We start from the raw sequence: 17,152 nt of genomic DNA, 5'->3' as shown, positions 1-17,152 counted from the left end.
ATGATTCTGTGATACCTACATGAAGTTTAAAAAGGTTTTTATGAACGTAGCACTTATGACTTGTGGCAAAATATTCCTTTCTTTTTGTCCAGAAGGATTTGGTGAAGCACCTCCCATCCTTTGCACAATTTCTGCACAAAGTCACTGTGGACAGCCCCAACTTCTATACCACCCCCTCAGGCAGATTAAAGACATCATGCCAGGCATTTTCTTCCACTGGATGTTCCTGCACCTTTCTTTCACAGCTGTGATTTCTGGTACAGTAACAGCTCATTTTACTATTTTCAGTGCCCACTAAGACTGTACATTACCTGCAGGCGCATGAGTCGTGTTATGTTTCACTTCAGTGAGATAGGGAAAAAAGACATACATACATTTATACATATTTATTGTAGCTTTTTAAAAGTAGCATTTGCAGTTACTTTTAAGCATTCACCTCTCTTCTGCTTCAAATGTGCACTTATTGAGAGAAACATTTACTGGCTTCCAAGTCCAAGATTAATACCACTAATAATACATGCCAAAATCAAGCTTCATTGCTTGTTGGCAGCTCCTGTCATCAAAATATTATACAGTAAGAACAGTGTAGAAAAGGTCTGTGTTAATTGTTCAGCAACAAGCTGGGGCTGGATTAGCATGACTGTATCATCATCTCCAGCTGAAGCACAACACTTTCCTGAAACCCAAAGCTCACATCTTAAGTTTTTTCCTTTTGCATCGAGTAGGTGGAAAAGGCAGTTGTTTTTTCTACAGTAGCTTAAGTTGAAAAGGTAATTAAGCTATCAGAGAGCGTCCAAAGGAGGGTCATGATGATGGTGAAGGGTCTGGAGGGGAAGCCTTATGAGGAGCAGCTGAGGTCACTTGGGTTGTTCAGCCTGGAAGAGACTGAGGGGAGACCTCATTGTGGTCTTCAGCATCCTCACAAGGGGAAGCAGAGGGACAAGTACAGATCTCTTCACTCCCATGACCAGTGCCAGGACTCGAGGAAACGGCATGAAGCTGAGTCAGGGGAGGTAAAGGTTCACCCAGAGGGTGGTTGGGCTCTGGAACAGGCTCCCCAGGAAAGTGGTCACAGCACCAAGCCTGACAGAGTTCAAGAAGCATTTGGACAATGCTCTCAGGCACGTGGTGTGATTCTTGGAGCGTCCTGTGCAGGGCCAGGAGTTGGACTCGATGATCCTGATGGGTCCCTCCCAACTCAGCATAATCTATGATTCATCTATAGGAAAACACTTGCTGAAGGACCTTTACATTTAGAAATGTCTTCTCTTCATGTAACAACAAGAAAATACTTGAAGTCTGGCATGTAGTTAAGGGAACTGTGAACAAACCAAATTTCATCCTTGGATAAACATACACAACTACTATAGATTTCAATCTAACCCACACACAAAGTTTTACACATACTACAAATAGAAACAGAAGGTATCAGCAAAAGACTATTCTTACATTTCTTCAAATTAATTTGCAACTATACAATTTTAACTGTAATAGAAAAAGGGAAGGAATATAACAGAACAGGTATGAAGAGAAATATTTTCCAAACTTTTATTTGTGCACATTCATCAGGTGAAAAAGGTAACTTTTACAGCTTCTTTGGTGCCCAATATTCAGCATACAAAAATGTAAAAGACTATTCACAAACAAAACACAAGCTCAAGCTAAAAAAAAAAAAGTCTTAAAGGTAGTGCACATCGTGACAGCTTTGCTTATGAATACACTGAAATTACTGCAAAAATAAATAGAACGTCTTTTTAAAAGCAGCAATTTCATATCTTGTAAACTTCCGTTTTTACAATACAGCACTGTTAAGAGTAAAATCCAAAAGAACTGGAGTCTATACTGTGGCCATGAGCAAGTAAAAGAGTCCGTATTCCTCTGCTATGGTTGGTCCAGTTTTCCTTTTTGCTTTTAGTCCAATGTGCAGCAGTCTTTAAAGGTGCTCGGTTAGGGAACCTAACCATCAAGTGGTGAGTTATAAAATTTATTTCCTGCTTTCAAACACGAATGGGTAAATCTGTTCCACAGCACTGGCAACAGCCTTTACGTTTGGCCCTGAGACATAGTTTAAAAAAAAAAAAAAAAAAAAAGGCAGTAGGAAGAGAAAAATTAGGCAAGCAGAAATTAAAACAACAACAGTATCTTTAAAATAACCTTCATATTTTTAGCTATCACAGCTTTACACTGTAGACAGTAATTTTCCCCCCATTTCTCTTAAAACTTAAGAAGGTGTTTATCACTTTTAAGTAAAAGACTTATCACTTTTAAGTAAAAGACTTTCACATGAAATCTGCAAGATGTTCTACACTGGTCAATGGCTAGACTACAAATAAATAATACAGTCATTTAATTTCACAACAACTTGGGTGGTTTTAGATTTACTGGTTTAAACTGTCTAGAGAAGAAGCAGATGCTGAGTGGCAGAGGTAAAAGAAATAATTTTACTTATGCCAATCTTCTGGGAATTTGTATTTCTCAAAGGCTAGCCACTTTTAGCTCTTTTCAAAAACCTACCAACAAAAACTACTGCTAAATAATGCTAGAATTAACCCAAGTATGTTTCAAGCAATGTTATGTTATTTCCGAAAATTATAGACTTTTTCTGTCCCGGGTTTTGCAAATAGCTTCATCGCTGATCTCAGGACAAAACTTGCAAGCCAGGAAATGGTTTTACTGTCTCAGGACAAAGCATATGAAGGTTATCTAACATAATCTATGAGTGTTTGGTGAAAGAAGAGGAAGAATAAACTAGTGATGCTTTTTAATGGTACTCTGTTTTAAACAATGAAAAATTAGGATTGCAAATAAATGAGCAGTGACATGGCAGAAGATGTTAATTCTGGATAGAAGCTTGGTGATTCAGATAAAGGAGAACAGCAATTTTTCACATACTTTTATGACTGTGAACTCAGAGTTTTCTTAACCCTACTTTAGACTTCAGAAGTTTTTTCCAAGTATAGAGAACTGTTCAAAATGGCTCCCAAAATTAGTAACTCCAGTATAAATTATTTAAGTAATTATTGTTTCCCATGCTCAGTCAGAAAGAAAACGGACTAGAATAGGATTCTTCTTGACCTTCAAACTGGTCAAGTTAAGCACTTAGTTAAAACAAGAACAGTGAAAGATACCTGTCTTTTGGGCAGATACTGCACCCTCCTTAAATTTGGTTGCAATTATAGAAATGAAAGTTCTAGAGAAAGCCTTCAAACAGTGAAAGTATGAGTAGGCAAATAGTTCTAGTAAAAAAACTGCTACTCTACGTAAGGTTGAAGCCTCCCCATTGCTCATTCTGGAGCATCAGTAAAGTAAGTATTCTTTCAGATGCCAGTGACTTTTATTATCTTTTCTCAGTGTAATCAAATCTTTTGATACTTCTCCCATTAAAAGAACCCACCTTCCCGGGTTTTTTTTTAACATTTCCAATTACATATCTCGAAATTCTTTGAGTCAGTGGTATGACAAGTACTAGTACTACAGAAACATGAATCCATAAGACTCTGGGCATTTTCTTCCCCTAGGAGGTAGGCCTAGGCAAAACAGAAACCTTCAAAAGTGAAAGAGGTCTGGGATATTTCAAACTCACTAAAACAACTAAGCCAGAAAGATCCAAAACTCGGATGTTTATCGTATTTACCTTCATGTTTTGAAAGGACAATTCTGAAAATACGAAAGTGATTTTGTCCTGTAATAAGAATCTTACAGAGAAACTGAATCTCATTAAGAGGCTGACAAGACATGCTGACAGCTTTTTATTATTGCAGTAATACTAAGGCATCTTATCTGTTTTAAATTTAGTGCCTAGATTTGCCTAGACCAGTTGCTCTATTCAGAACATATACTGCAACCTTGAAATACTTTTTAGCCCCTTTATATTCAGATTACTAAATCTGATCAAGTTTGTCTTCTTAAAAAAACTTCTTCCAATATCTTGTAAAAAAATCCCCCTAAACCTAGACATTTGTTAAGGAATTAAGATGTGAAAATATTAAAAATTCCTTACCCAACTTCTGAACCAGTAGCTGAGCTCTAACAACTGCAACGCATAATCCCCAATAAAGTGAGACAAAATGTTGGTTTTTTTGGTTTTGTTTTGTACTATTTTAACATGTACTTTCTGAAAACCCTGACTACGTGCATCTGGAAACCCCATAAGCAAACACAAAGGAGAATGAAAAATGAAAATTTCTAGGAAGAGAGAGGAAAAAACATGGCATGGTGTTTTCAAGACCCAGGACTATCACATCTCTGATTACAAGGCAAAAATCACTGATGCCTCTGATTCACTGGTGGTTCCCTCACTTGAGCTTTAATAGAAGAGAACACAAGTCTGAAGAACTGCAGGTACTGGTCAACTTAATTTATGAAAAAATGCTATGCCCTCCTATAAGTCTCCACAAATGTCCACTTTGGTAACAGGTATTTATTTAAGGATTGTTAATGCTACCTGCAGTGTAGTTTAAAGCACTACAAAGATCAAAAAAAGAAAGAAAATTCAAATATTCAAATACACAATAAATACCTGCATTCTCAAATCCTATTTCACTTTTGTTTAAAAAAGAAAAAAAAGAAAACAGTAACTGTCTGAGCCTACCAATAATAACACTTTCTCTATAACTTTCTGGCACTTTCACCAAAACCAAACTAGGTGCTAGCACTGGGAAGCAAAATCCTTTCAACATTATCTTCTGACTTTTAAACATCTTTCTTTCCTAAGCCTACTGGCTCTAAAGTTAAATATTCCCAACAAGTTAAATATTTATTTTTTGACATCAAAATACCTGTAACTGTGATACTGCCTGTGGAAAAAATCTGTAAGGTAGCTCTGAGAGATTTTATTCTGTAACACACGGCAGGATGAAGTTCTGGTTCATAACTAGAAAACAAAATAAAAGGTAAAAAAGAGAGATCTAGAACTGAAAAATAAAAGCTTAAGAAACATATCAAGACTAAAATTTTTTAAAATCCTATCATACCTCGCATGAGGTCTGTTATTCTTCGTAAATTCCGGCAATCTGATCTCAAAGGGCATGTTGCACACTGCTAAAACATTCACAACTTTAAAATCTGTGAAAATTACCTTTTTGGAAGAGAGGAAAAAAAGACATAAGAAATTTAGTTTACAGCGAGGTAGATGTATGGGTTGCAAAAAAAAAAAAAAAAGAGAGAGAAATATGCTACTTAGAATACATTGATGAGATTTCAAAATTAAAACCTTGTGACTGATTCATTTCTAATAGTCATCTAAGCAGTACTTAATGGACTTAAATAATTTACATTATCCCTGTATGGTGGAGTATCTGTTGAACTAGATACCTCACAGTTGTATCACAGGGTTATAGTATGGTTTAAGAATGAGGCAAAAAAAACCAGCTTATACTGCTGCACTAAACACCTCCACACTGAAAAGGAAGTAAATTAAAATAGCTCATGGAACACCAAAATAAGCAGAGAAAAAGTTTAAATTTCACTGAAAGCTTCTTTAATACCTTGTTGCTATACATCATTTTTATTAAAGCTAAGAATAAGAAAAAAGGTGAAAATTTTGCTCTAAATGTCCAGTGGCCAGTACAGCAAACTGGTTTTCTACTCTGTAACTTTCTGAAATCCACTCACTGGATTTGCTTTCAGTTACTCTTTACCACAGAAATTTTAGATGACAATAAAATAGCCAACAGACAACTCCCATACAAAAAAAATGCACTGCTGAGAAGTCAGTGTTGGCAGTATCACTAGGGAAACTTTTGCTCACTTTCTGAGATTGCCTAAACTTAAAAGGACCATTCTTCAGTCTAAACTTTTTAGAAAGACATTACCGGTAGAAGCAACTTAGCCCTTATAAAAGGTTAGCTATCAAATTAATCTTCAAAATATAAACTGCTTGCTTTATTATAAAACTTGGTGTGTCTATCCTGGAAACATTGTTCACCTCACTGACTTACTGTTCCATTTCAACTTTAAGAATTTGTGACAGTAAGTGTCAAACTCATGCTGGGGTCTGATGCAGTGCCACCAAGACAGCCTGTCACCTCTGCCTTTATGTACTACAATCAAAAGGAGTCTCTCCCTGAAAAGGACAGCTACTGCGTTTATTTAGTTGTCTGCCCCTAACTGAATCTGTGAGTAAACAGTACAACAGACTATGAGGAAGTTTTAGGGTACTAAACCATGTCATTTTAAGTTGTTCATGTGGCTGTTTTTCAACCCTTGCTAAGAAATGAAAGTGATATTTTTGGCTGGTAATGTTAACCCAAACCCAGAAAAAAGAGGGGTTTCCTGACTTAACTATTTTATTTGGCTTATTTCCTGCTGTGCAACCTGACAGCACAGAAGGACCTTTTCTCCTCCCTTTTTAATTAAAGAGGCTTTAATTAAAAAGGCTTGCCTTTCTGAGGATGGAAATGCATCTGCCATTCCATCAGAAATGAGTGAAAATGATGTTAAATGACAGTAAAGTTTATAGTCTTCGGCACTTTTTCCAAATAAATATTTCAAGATATTGTAAATTCTACCCAAGAAATATCTGTAGGTGGTTCATTTATTAAACATATTTTGTCGTTCATTATCCAGTGAAGAAGCACTACTGTGAGCTGCCAAACAAAACTCAAATCCACAAAATAAAACAGCATCTGGAAAATGTATGCCAACACAAAAGGGGCATCTGAGTGAAAACATGCTCACTGCTAAATTGTTGTGCTCCCCTCATTTTTGTTTCTTTCCAAAACATGAATTACCAGCATTACTTGAGTCATGTAAATCCTTTTTCATTAGAATTACCTGAAAACCTAATTTCTGTAGACTACGAGCTAATCGTCTGGCACCAAATTTAGCTTCTTCTTCACTATAAAGCAGAAAGAAAAGAACTTTGCATTAAGAGAAATAGTATATATTTGTGTGCACACATACCACAATAGCTACTCAGACTACATAATGAACTGATACACAATGCACCACATCGACCACGATCACATGGACAGCCTTCACTTTATTCCACTGTATGTATTACATTTTAACTACCTAGACATTCAAATGAAGTCCTTTATGCCCTGTTTGAAGAATATCTTGGCACTTGGCTCCAGCTGAAGGGAGAGATGTTTTGATCATACATGATTTTAAGTGCTCTTAAGATACAAATAAGATCACATAGTCTGGAATTAACATACAATCATCTTCCATTTTGAAACAGAGATCATATACAAAAAATAAGCAAATTTATTATTGTACCTTAGCCTTACTTCACAATGCAGAACATATCTTAAAGGAATTCAGCTGTTTAGAGTTTAGCAAGTCTCAGATGTAGCTAAACTGAGTCTGCTTTTGCTTCTTTCCAGTCTCTCAACACTGGTTAAATTCAAGTGTGTTTTTGTGAAAGAATAAAAGATATCCCTCAAGGAAGGTCATCCCTTTCCAAGTCTCAAGTTCTGGCTAAACACACTTGAGCGTGTTTAAGAATCTTACAAGACTTTTCAAGCCTCTTTAGGATTTTCTTCATAAAGCAGTTTCCCCTGCTGCTCAGCCAAGAAGGCTGAACTGAAATTGCTCATGATGTGAACACAGTCTGAAATAGACACTTCACATAGAAAACTTCCTCCCAAATATGTAGTTTAGCAAGGATCTACATGTGAACCAGTATGAGCAAATCTAAACAGTGGCAAGTACCACCTCTTCTTCATTTATAACACTGTATTTTAATATACACAAGAATTTACAGCTAGAGAAAGATTCTTCATGAACTCACCTTGTGGCTCCTGTGCAAATAACTTTTCCTGAGGACCAAATTGTGGCCGTAATCCTAGGTTTCCGAAGCTTCATTAAAACCTTCTAAAAAGAAAAGTGGAAAAATTGGAAGTCAGCAGTAGTTCAATTTCATACTGGAAAAAAAGAATTACACAAATTTGTTAGACAAATCAACTGGTACTCTAAAACTTCCTTTATTTTTAATAGGTTTGAACTGCTCCTTCATGTCTTTCAGTGATTTAAAAAATCCCAGCTCCTGAGTGGAGCAAAATAAGCATGAAATATGTCAGGCTATGTTTCAGTGTTCACAAAACAGATTAAATAAAGGTATTTTTCGCTGAAAGCCATGAACAGTGTGTGGATTTTTTTTCTTATTACAGTGACTTAACATTTTGACTCCTTATCTAAATATGTTTTCTCGACATAGCTGTCAAATTTTATGAGGCAAAACAGAACCTGAGGTGTAAGAGATCTCATCACATACCTTATACCCAGTATTCACCTAACTAGTTGAAGTCTCCTGACACAGCATTTACTAACTCCCCTTACTGTACATTTAGTGTATGACTGACTAAATACTGATCAAGACAGAAATACAGAACTAAAACTCTGCTTTTTCTCTACTCACCATAGACAGTCATCAGAGAGAAGATTGTTTAGCTTAAGAAATATTTCTAAAAACAGATAATTGAAGTATGTTGACTCTCTTACCCCAACATCACGCTTGTATATCACATTTGCTCCCTCTAACGCGATCTTCCTCAAGTTTAAATGACATCTTGTTCTAAAAACACACACTACGTTTGTGATTAAAATGTCCAGTGCAACATCACTGTCTGCATCCATTGGGGTGATTTACAACTCAGTTTTCCCACCAGCTCACCACGAAGATCACATCCTGAGAAGCAAAAATGATAAAATTAAACATATGAGTAGAAAACTGCCTATTAATGTCACTGTATACATTCACCCCTTAAAAGAGACAAGAGGCAGAAGTGACTACACTCTGACTCATTTGACTGTGTGTGGGGAGGGGGTGTCTGCATCCTGTATGCTAGAAAATAGGAGCTAACTTGTTCAAAGCCGTATTGCCAGACTTAACAGAAATTGTGTACACATTTATATAAAAGTGTATTTAAACTTGCCAGTTAAATATGTTACAATTTTTACTAACACTGTAAAGATTACTGAAACTTCTTCCATAGCACCAGTGGATAACGTTTCCTCAGCTCATCTGAGGATGTCATTAGACACCTCAGGAAAATGCACTTCTCTGACTGCTGGAGTTGATAATTCTGAACAGCTTGATGCTTGTGTTGGAATGGATGAGCCTGTGAATAACTTTGAACTAACACAGGTTACACAAATTGCAGTCAGTAGACAGCCTGCTACCACAGCTTTGCCATCTTAATCCAGCACTCTTGGCCTCTCTCTCCCAATAATAATAGTATAATGCGAACTATACAAATTGTCCTGGTGGCAGCAGTCTGGGGTGAGCCAGTGTCCTCTCCCTCCCTTTGGCACTGCCCACTGGAACCGCACAGAATGAACACATTGTAGGGGCAGAGTAAAATCGAGTGTTTCTGAGATAAGGCACAAGTGTTTCTGAGCAGTAACTGAAGGCACAGGATGGCCAGACAGTGTATGCACAGAAAACCTAAGGCAGCCAGGAGGCAGCCCAGAAGCATCCAGGCTGCCCTTGCACATTGCATGTGACATTCCTCACATACACCTCAACCAGGGAAAGAGAACCATAAGACCAGGAGTTGGGCAACCACTCATTCCAGCCCAAGAATGCCCAACATCTCTTCTGCAGGCACACCAATGACAAGATAGTAGACATCTCAAATAAATCTCAGGTGAAGAACGTGGGGAAAGGAGAGGTGAAAAGTACAGGAACACTGGTATCCAGAGAAAACAACTTATATAAACATTTTAGCATTATTTCATCCAAAATTAACAAAATGGAAAGAACAAAATCAAAGAAAAATTGTCACATATATATGAAATGCTCTACATGGTCTTTGCCATGGAAGAAGCAGGAGACTATGCATTAAGAAAAATAATATAGGTAACAGATTGTAATGCATTTATATAACTCTAAAATTTTCAGCCTTACATTCTATATAAGAAATCTTCAAGATACAAAATTAATGTTATAATCAGTATTTGCATCTGACTACAAGTTCGAAAACATCAAGCCGTAGTCTCTGAGAACTCACTTAAGGTGCATCTTTGACTACCGCTCACTGACAATACTGACGTGACAGACCACAGGGCAGATGTGCATAATGTACTAGGTTAACGGCTGTGGTAGTTGCTACTTCTCCTCTGCAGCTTGTTCCCTGCTGAAAGAATTATTCTGTAACTGCTGGCTAGTGCAATATAAGAAAAAGCAAGGTGGGTGCTAATACAGAAAAGAGATGAAGAAACAGCAAGAGAAAAACAGAAAAACCAAAGGCTCTGTGTGGGGGTGAAGAGAATGCAGGTAAACAAGAGAATGAACAGTAACTAACTAGTATTCCCAGATCCTTTTTTAATTGAACCAAAAATTATATGAATCCTCAAAATCAGAAATTACTTATTCCGTCTGCTTTTGATGGACTACTACAGATTGGGCAAGTAGTTTATGGCACCAGATCCAAAGACAGCATATGTGCAGATTTTGAACGGCATGCAGGCAGAGCCAGCACGAAGCTGGAACCCATGGCATCTTCAGAGAGGCATTTGTTTTCCACCCTGGCTCCAACTCCTGGCTCTTGCAGAGTTCATTTACTGGAACTCAAGAAAGATTGTCAACAAGATACCTCCAATCAGCAGCATCTCCAAATTATCAGCAAGTGTCTACTGGCACACTCAATCTCTATGTTCTAAAAGAATATCACCATCATGCATAACACCCTTGAAAGGTTGCTAACATCTAAGCTGTATTATCTAAGCTAACATCTAAGATGTATTATATGATAACATCCCCATAAAACCCCTGATCTTAAAAAGACTCAGGGAGAACAGTCACGTGCTTGTTCAGAACAAAGGAAAAAGTGGTTGAAAAGAGAGGAAAACTGAAATTTAAAAGGAAAAGTTCTGTTATTAAAAGGGGTTCTACAGGAGAAGAGGTGGCTGTGGAGCCATTTTCAGCAATTACAATGTATATCTTGGTTAGAAGTACAATCTCCTTGCATAGATTTTAATGGGAGAAAAATTACACAGATTACAGTGATGTGCCCCCATTTTCATTAGACATGTTCTGAAAGCACAAGATAACAGATATTTAGGGAGGACCTTTTTAATTTGAAATTTTATTAGACCTGTTGCTAATATTCTATACTATGTTTTGCGACATTCAGTTAAAAAGGGGCATGACTTGTCATAAAACCAGTATCTCAATACAGTGCAAAAATGAAAATGGCTACGTGATCTAACAGCAGCATTTAACTGTTAAAACTTTTCACTCAAATGCTGAATACCGAAAATGTTAATTACCAAGTTTTTCTAATTTGTATGGAGAAAACTCCCTATTTGCTGCTGTTAAATGCTACCTATGTTCTTTGAGAACGTGAATCTAAGTGTCAATGATTTTGAACACATCCACTCTTATTTAGTATACAAATGCAATGTTAACCTCTTCCGAGGCACAGTTTAGAATCATTGGGTAAACCAAAATATTTCTAGGCTTGGATATTTGTGTCCAAGCAGTGAGCAAGCATAACCTATCACAGTCTTTGACATTTTCATATCTCACACTTACAACAAAGAAAAAAATATATAGAGAGAAAATGTCCTGCTACCTTTCCTTAGTAAGCCTCAAAGAAATTAAAATTCATAGGAACCATAAGAACAAAAGCAAGTTAAATGTTTTAAAAAAGTAAATATACATAGACTACGTTTAAAAAAAAATCCTACCAAAAATGTGTAACAATGTTTAAGAAAGAAAGAAAGATGTTGTTCTTAATTATATGTGCCTCCAACAGCACAACCAGATAGAACAAAGGAATTTGAAACAATATTCTGATCCTCCTCTTTCCCAGTTTTCTCTTGTATTCTCTGCTATTCATACACACTAGCTTGACTCTGTTATTTCCCAAAACCTGAATTTTTGCATTTCTGCATCTTATCTGCAAAATGGCGAAAATATTGCTCCTTGCATATAAGCCTGTTTCTATTCTACACTGAAGAAGTTACACTTGTAGAACAGAGAGGCTGAGCAGAAACCAAACACTTGGTTCTTTCCAGTTCTGGATTTTCAAATGCTTAAGTTGATTTTATTGAGCTCTGCTTAGGTTTCATTCATTAATTTTGCCCAAAGGTTTTCTCATCTGAACTATAGAATTTTGGCAGCCTAAATCTCATTTCTAAAATGTTTTGCTAGTTAATGGTAATTTAATAATAGGTTAAGTTTGAACATAAGATTTGTCTGTATGTACAGCATTTCTTTTAAATTATGTACTTCATTCAATTTTCTCCAGCACAAGAAACTAGCCAACTTTGATTTCAAGTTGTCTTGCACCAGCATAACACAATCTACCACGACAGAGAAGAAAAACTTAAATACATCTCCGCAGAAGTTTGTATTATTTTGTTTTATCAGGAAAATTTAAAAAGACTGTTCTTTCTTTTCAATGTAGATTTTAGGAATACTACCCTAGGAGGAAAAAAAGGGAGAAGAAAAAAAATATAGATAGGTTAAGCATGATAACGAACTTAAAAATAAAAACCACAAAAGCTATACAGAAGCCAGAGAAACTTCCCAGAATGAGAAATACTTTGCAGGAAGGAATGAAAACTGAAGTTCTTAAAGCACTACCCTTACTTCCCTTGTTAGAAACACGGCCATACTATTTTAGATATTCTATAAACACACATGAAGACAAAACACCCTGCACTGAAATCTTACAATCTAAAAAAAGCCAGCACTCTCTGTCTTCAGAAAGTTCCAAATGAACCACAGCACCATCATCAAAGAGAAAGGAAAGGCACTTGGGATGGGGTATATAAACAAAGTATTATTTTAAGCTTTTGAGTACCTTTGATCCAAGAAACTCCACGCTATAAAGGTAGATGGGGGATGTCTAATAATGGTTACATTAATGCCAGAACAGTTTAATAAACACTTTTTTCACCAGAAGTCTAAGTATAAGCAATTTCTACTGGTTATTTTTAACTTTGCTCCAAAGCAGTTCACCAACTGACCAACTCCACAAACAATTCCAACAGACCAGCTGAAGGGATATCGGTCATTGCTGTATCAGTAGGCGTTTTTCAAGCTAACGCCTGAAAAGCATCTTTGAAGAAGTTAAAATGAACTTACAATGCTTCCATATGAGAATGGAGAGCACAAAAAATAAAGCCTGTCAGGAATAGGGAGCGTCAATTATATCCGCCCACCGAAGGTGTAATTTTAAAGAGCTGCGTCCAGCCCCTCGGGAAACAGGTTCACAGGAAACACCAGAGGTGACAGACCTCTGAAATCTGCCTGAATTCTTAAACACAGTATGGTCACAGTAGCAGGTGAGTGTCTTCCTGGAACTGAGAGCATCATAGCTGCTACTGTCTGTACAGAAAATCCTTCTGTCCAAACAACTTTCTTAGTTACAGCCACTGAGCTAGTGGGGCATGCTTGTACTTTCTGCTGCAGCGGCAAATTAAATCGTGCCTAAAGCAAAAGGCCATCTTGAAGCTACTATTCTCACCTTTCAGGATTTGCAGAGTCATGACTATTTCCTACAGAAAGAGACAATTATATTTGGGGAGGGAGAAAATATTCAAATATGAGCAAAGCCAGTGTTAAAGTAAGGATGTGTTCCATTAGATCAGTGTGTAGAATGAAGATATCAGCTATATCACAAGCAAGTAGGACCTCAACCCTGCTGCCAAATCTCTTGGATAAGCCTACTAAATCTCCATGGACCTAGGATCTTCCAACAAAGAATCCAACTGTAAGAATAAAGCCAGTTTACAGAGCAAGGCAACAAAGTACATTTTAAAGTAACTCATAACAGGCCATTTTCCTCAAGTCTTTCTTTCATCAAAAAGGCCCATTCATATTCAAAGCAAGGTTCACTTGAACCCAAGTTTGTGCCATCTTTCCATTCGAACGTCCAGTAATACCTGAATGACAAAAATTAAAAAGAATCCTTACAGTCTTTATACTATATGGAAAATCATCCTAAGTACGACAAAAGTCTGAACCAATAGGTTCCGTGGCCATTCCAACTTGATGAAAAACCGTACGGAAAGTAAAAGTGTTTAGCTGTAGCAAAATATTTGAAGACGACGCGTAAGCCTCTCACCCCCCCTCCCATTTCCCATTTGCGCGTCTCAACTGAGGAAACACAAGCACCCTTCCTATTCACGCTGCTGGGGAGCCTCACTCAAAGCCTTACATGCACCAGCGCCACAACGCTCCAGTTAACAACTATTCCTTCTCCCCCTTCCACCCCGGACCCAAACTTCTCGGGCCGGCACGGCGCGAACAAAGCGCGGGCGGAGGGACGGCCTGGCCACGCCGGCTGCTGCGGGCGCTCCTGCCCCGGGGCAGCGCCGCCGCCGCCGCGCCCGCGGGGCCCGGGCCGCCACACCACCCCCGGGGCTGGGCGCGGGGCCGCCGGTGCCCCTGGGCAGCAGGGAACGGGCCGCTCCCCGCGGGGACTCCCTGCCCCTTCCCTTTCCTTCCCTCCTCGGCACGGCGGCCGAGCCGCGCACACCCCCCCACCCCGGGCGCGATCGGTACCGCGGCGGGAGGCGCCGGCAGGGCCTCGGCGAGGCGGGGGAGGCCCTGCGCCGCCCCCCTCCCCTCGGTCGGGCAGGGGCGGGACGCGGGGGCCCAGCGGTGGCGGCGGGTGCCGGCGGGCCGGGCCCGCGGACCCGAGGCGGCAGCAAGGAGGCGGAGGAGGACGAGGAGGAGGAGCGCGGCCCGTCGGCGGCCGTTACCGTGCGGGCGGGCGGCGGTCGGGGCAGGGCAGGACGGGGCGGGACGGGGCGCGGTGCCGGTCGGTGGGTGCCGGTCGCCCGGCGGCGTCGCGGGTGCTGGGCCGACTCCCCGGGACAATAAACATCCCCCGGCGCCGCGGGCATAGACGCGGCGCGGCTAGAGCGGCCGCCGGAAGTCACGGCGGCGGGAGGGAGGGGAGCGGGCAGGGCGGGGGCCGCGCTTCCGCCGCCACCCACGGGGCCGCCGCACAGCCCGGCACGGCCCCCGGTGCGCGGCCCGGCACGGAGCACAGAGCCGGGCGGGCTGCAAGGGACCGCAGAAGGGCATCTGGCCCAACCTCCTTGCTCAGGCAGGGTCATCCCACAGCACATGGCATAAGATCGCGTCCAGACGGTTCTTGAATACCTCCGGTGAGGGAGACTCCACAACGTCTCCAGCTGGGCACTCCGTTCCAGTGCTTGGTCACCCGCACAATAAAGAAGTTCTTTCTCATGTTCAGGTGGAACTCGCTGTGCATCAGTTTCTGCCCGTTGCCTCTTGTCCTAAAACTTGTCGGACTGTTAACAGGCTTCATCACGACCACGTTATCCAAGGCAGCGCCTGTGCCGACGGACCCGCTGGGGATGTGATGCAGTTTGCTCATCAGGCGTTGTGAATATACCACGTACCAGGTGCTCCTGGGAGGGCACTTGCCTTTGCACCTCTTGAGGTTTCTACAGGCCCCCTGCTCACTGCCTTGACTGCTGCACAGGCACTCCATGACTGAACCCAGCATTGGTCCGTCATTACTTAGGACTCAGAACAACAGCATGCTGCCAGTATTGCTGCTGCATATGTGCGTGTTGCACTGTAGCAAGACTGGTCGCTGCCTCTTGTTTTGCAAATGTTTTTTTTATTTTCATTATTTTTTAATTTAAAGCAATGTTGTTTGATACTGAAGTGATAGCCCACAGCAGTAAACTGTGGGACCTTGGTGTGTGATCAGACTACTCACCCCAAGTGAAACAAAGGTAGGAGCTACTGACAGAGAAGTCTCAAATATGCCCAAGTCCCGTGAGGACTGTGTGCCCTCAGTTCTTTTTTTTTTGCAGTTTTAATGTTAAAAAGACTTAAGAAGGCTGCTTTGCACTCTTTAAATATACAGATTGTTTTATCTTTGCAAAATGAACCTCTAAGCATGCTTAGAGGGGAGACAGAAGGGGACATGCAGACACAGTGGGGGTGCCTGGGATGGCACTGGTTCTTTCTGTCCAGGACAGTCCTCCAAATCTGACACTGTCCCACCTATGTGGTCTGTAGGAAGTAGAGCCTGTGATGAACTACCTTTCAAGCTACATTTATATTTTCTTTTGGAAAAGCTGTTGTGCTTCACATGGAAGCCCAGAAACAAATGAGTGCCTGCAGTGTGGCCCATTAAGGACTCACCACTCAGACTGAAGAATGAAATAAAGTTGTCAAGTAGACTTTAGGTTTAGAAAGACACACTGGTCTTTATATGAAAAGTATATATATGTATATTTATATGGATGTATTGCAGGATATTCACTGTATTGACAATTTCCTGTAACTGAGGATCTGTAATTATGTATTTTCCTTGTGTGATGTGGTAGCAGAATGGCTTTAATTAGGATAGAGAGAACAGTTATGAAATTTAAATTTTGAAGTCTTCAGAGATGGCATATTTTTCTCCGCTAGATTCAGCTTAATCCTTGAAATGCATTACTAGGTTCACTTGTCAAGAACAATTATTCCAAGTTCTCACTTCAAATGAGCTGCGAGTACATTAGTGGCAGTATGGTTAAAGCCGGTTTTGCTTCTCTGTTAAGAGGCTGGCTGCACAGCGGCGTGCGACAGCACCGCCACCCTGCGGCTTCTTACAGACACGGACTTACCGCCTTCACACGAAGATGGTCAAGCGAGGCGAGTTTTTCGAAACCAGGATTCTGAATTTACCATAGTTCAGTAATTCTGCACGGGATCTCCAGCATTTTTACGGAGTGCCTTAAGACTGGTTTTGTTCTTTATAGGATTCAAGCCTAAAGGCTCCGAGTCTTTACAATTAACACAGCCACAGTGGGGTAGATTGTTTGATATCTTCTGTGACAGTTCTTTCAGGTTCTGTATGGCAGTATCACAACAGATTCTGATTTATTTTCCTCTGAATAGCTGATCACATAGACAAGTTATGAAGAAAAGCTTTATAACCCTGATTTTACTTGAATTGAGAGTTTGTGTTTTTTCAGCATAACCTTAAAGGTCTACAGAAATTCAAAACAAAATGTCTGCTAGCAAGTACACGTCCGTTGTCAGTCTCCACATGCTTGCTCTTTTCAGGGTATAACTTTTTCTAGCATGTATTTCTCAGAAATGTGCAGTCATCATTGGACATTAGGAAAATTATTTTTACTGATGAAGAGATGAACCCATATAATTTCAAAGTTTTGACTGCTTTGTCAGCCTGAGCTTTTCCTGTTTAGACTAGGACAT

General features: G+C 39.9%; 1 protein-coding gene across 3 annotated transcripts; it reads right to left on the bottom strand.

Annotated features, from left to right (window-relative positions):
* Positions 1-371: 371 nt before the first annotated feature.
* On the bottom strand, positions 372-14,686 carry TBPL1 (TATA-box binding protein like 1). 3 transcript variants are annotated; one of them, XM_027898959.1, is made up of 7 exons: positions 14,665-14,686; positions 8,446-8,632; positions 7,736-7,818; positions 6,775-6,838; positions 4,974-5,077; positions 4,779-4,873; positions 372-2,055 (listed from the first exon to the last, which is right to left on the bottom strand). In XM_027898959.1, the coding sequence occupies exons 2-7, from the start codon at positions 8,578-8,580 to the stop codon at positions 1,985-1,987; spliced, it is 552 nt and encodes a 183-aa protein (XP_027754760.1). In that variant the 5' UTR covers positions 8,581-8,632; positions 14,665-14,686; the 3' UTR covers positions 372-1,984. The 3 variants fall into 3 exon arrangements, with proteins under 3 accessions (XP_027754760.1, XP_027754759.1, XP_027754761.1); XM_027898958.1 differs by lacking the exon at positions 14,665-14,686 and adding an exon at positions 14,465-14,579; XM_027898960.1 differs by lacking the exon at positions 14,665-14,686 and adding an exon at positions 12,159-12,272.
* Between the last annotated feature and the right edge of the window lie 2,466 nt (positions 14,687-17,152).

Source organism: Empidonax traillii, unplaced genomic scaffold (genome assembly GCF_003031625.1).
Source record: "Empidonax traillii isolate 1590-97213 ecotype Southwest subspecies unplaced genomic scaffold, ASM303162v1 scaffold631:size1259156, whole genome shotgun sequence".
Classification (NCBI taxonomy): domain Eukaryota; kingdom Metazoa; phylum Chordata; class Aves; order Passeriformes; family Tyrannidae; genus Empidonax; species Empidonax traillii.
The sequence above is the reverse complement of the archived record's forward strand: the minus strand, read 5'-3'. Positions and strand labels throughout refer to the sequence as shown.

What these genes read in the sequence shown, in the direction of transcription:
- TBPL1 (XM_027898959.1), bottom strand. Translation starts at nt 8,580, where the DNA reads ATGGATGCAGACAGTGATGTTGCACTGGACATTTTAATCACAAACGTA. An exon ending in AATAACAGACCTCATGCGAG is followed by an intron (nt 4,874 to 4,973) that starts GTATGATAGGAT and finishes TTTGTTTTCTAG; the next exon opens with TTATGAACCAGAACTTCATC. An exon ending in AGGCAGTATCACAGTTACAG is followed by an intron (nt 2,056 to 4,778) that starts GTATTTTGATGT and finishes ACTATGTCTCAG; the next exon opens with GGCCAAACGTAAAGGCTGTT.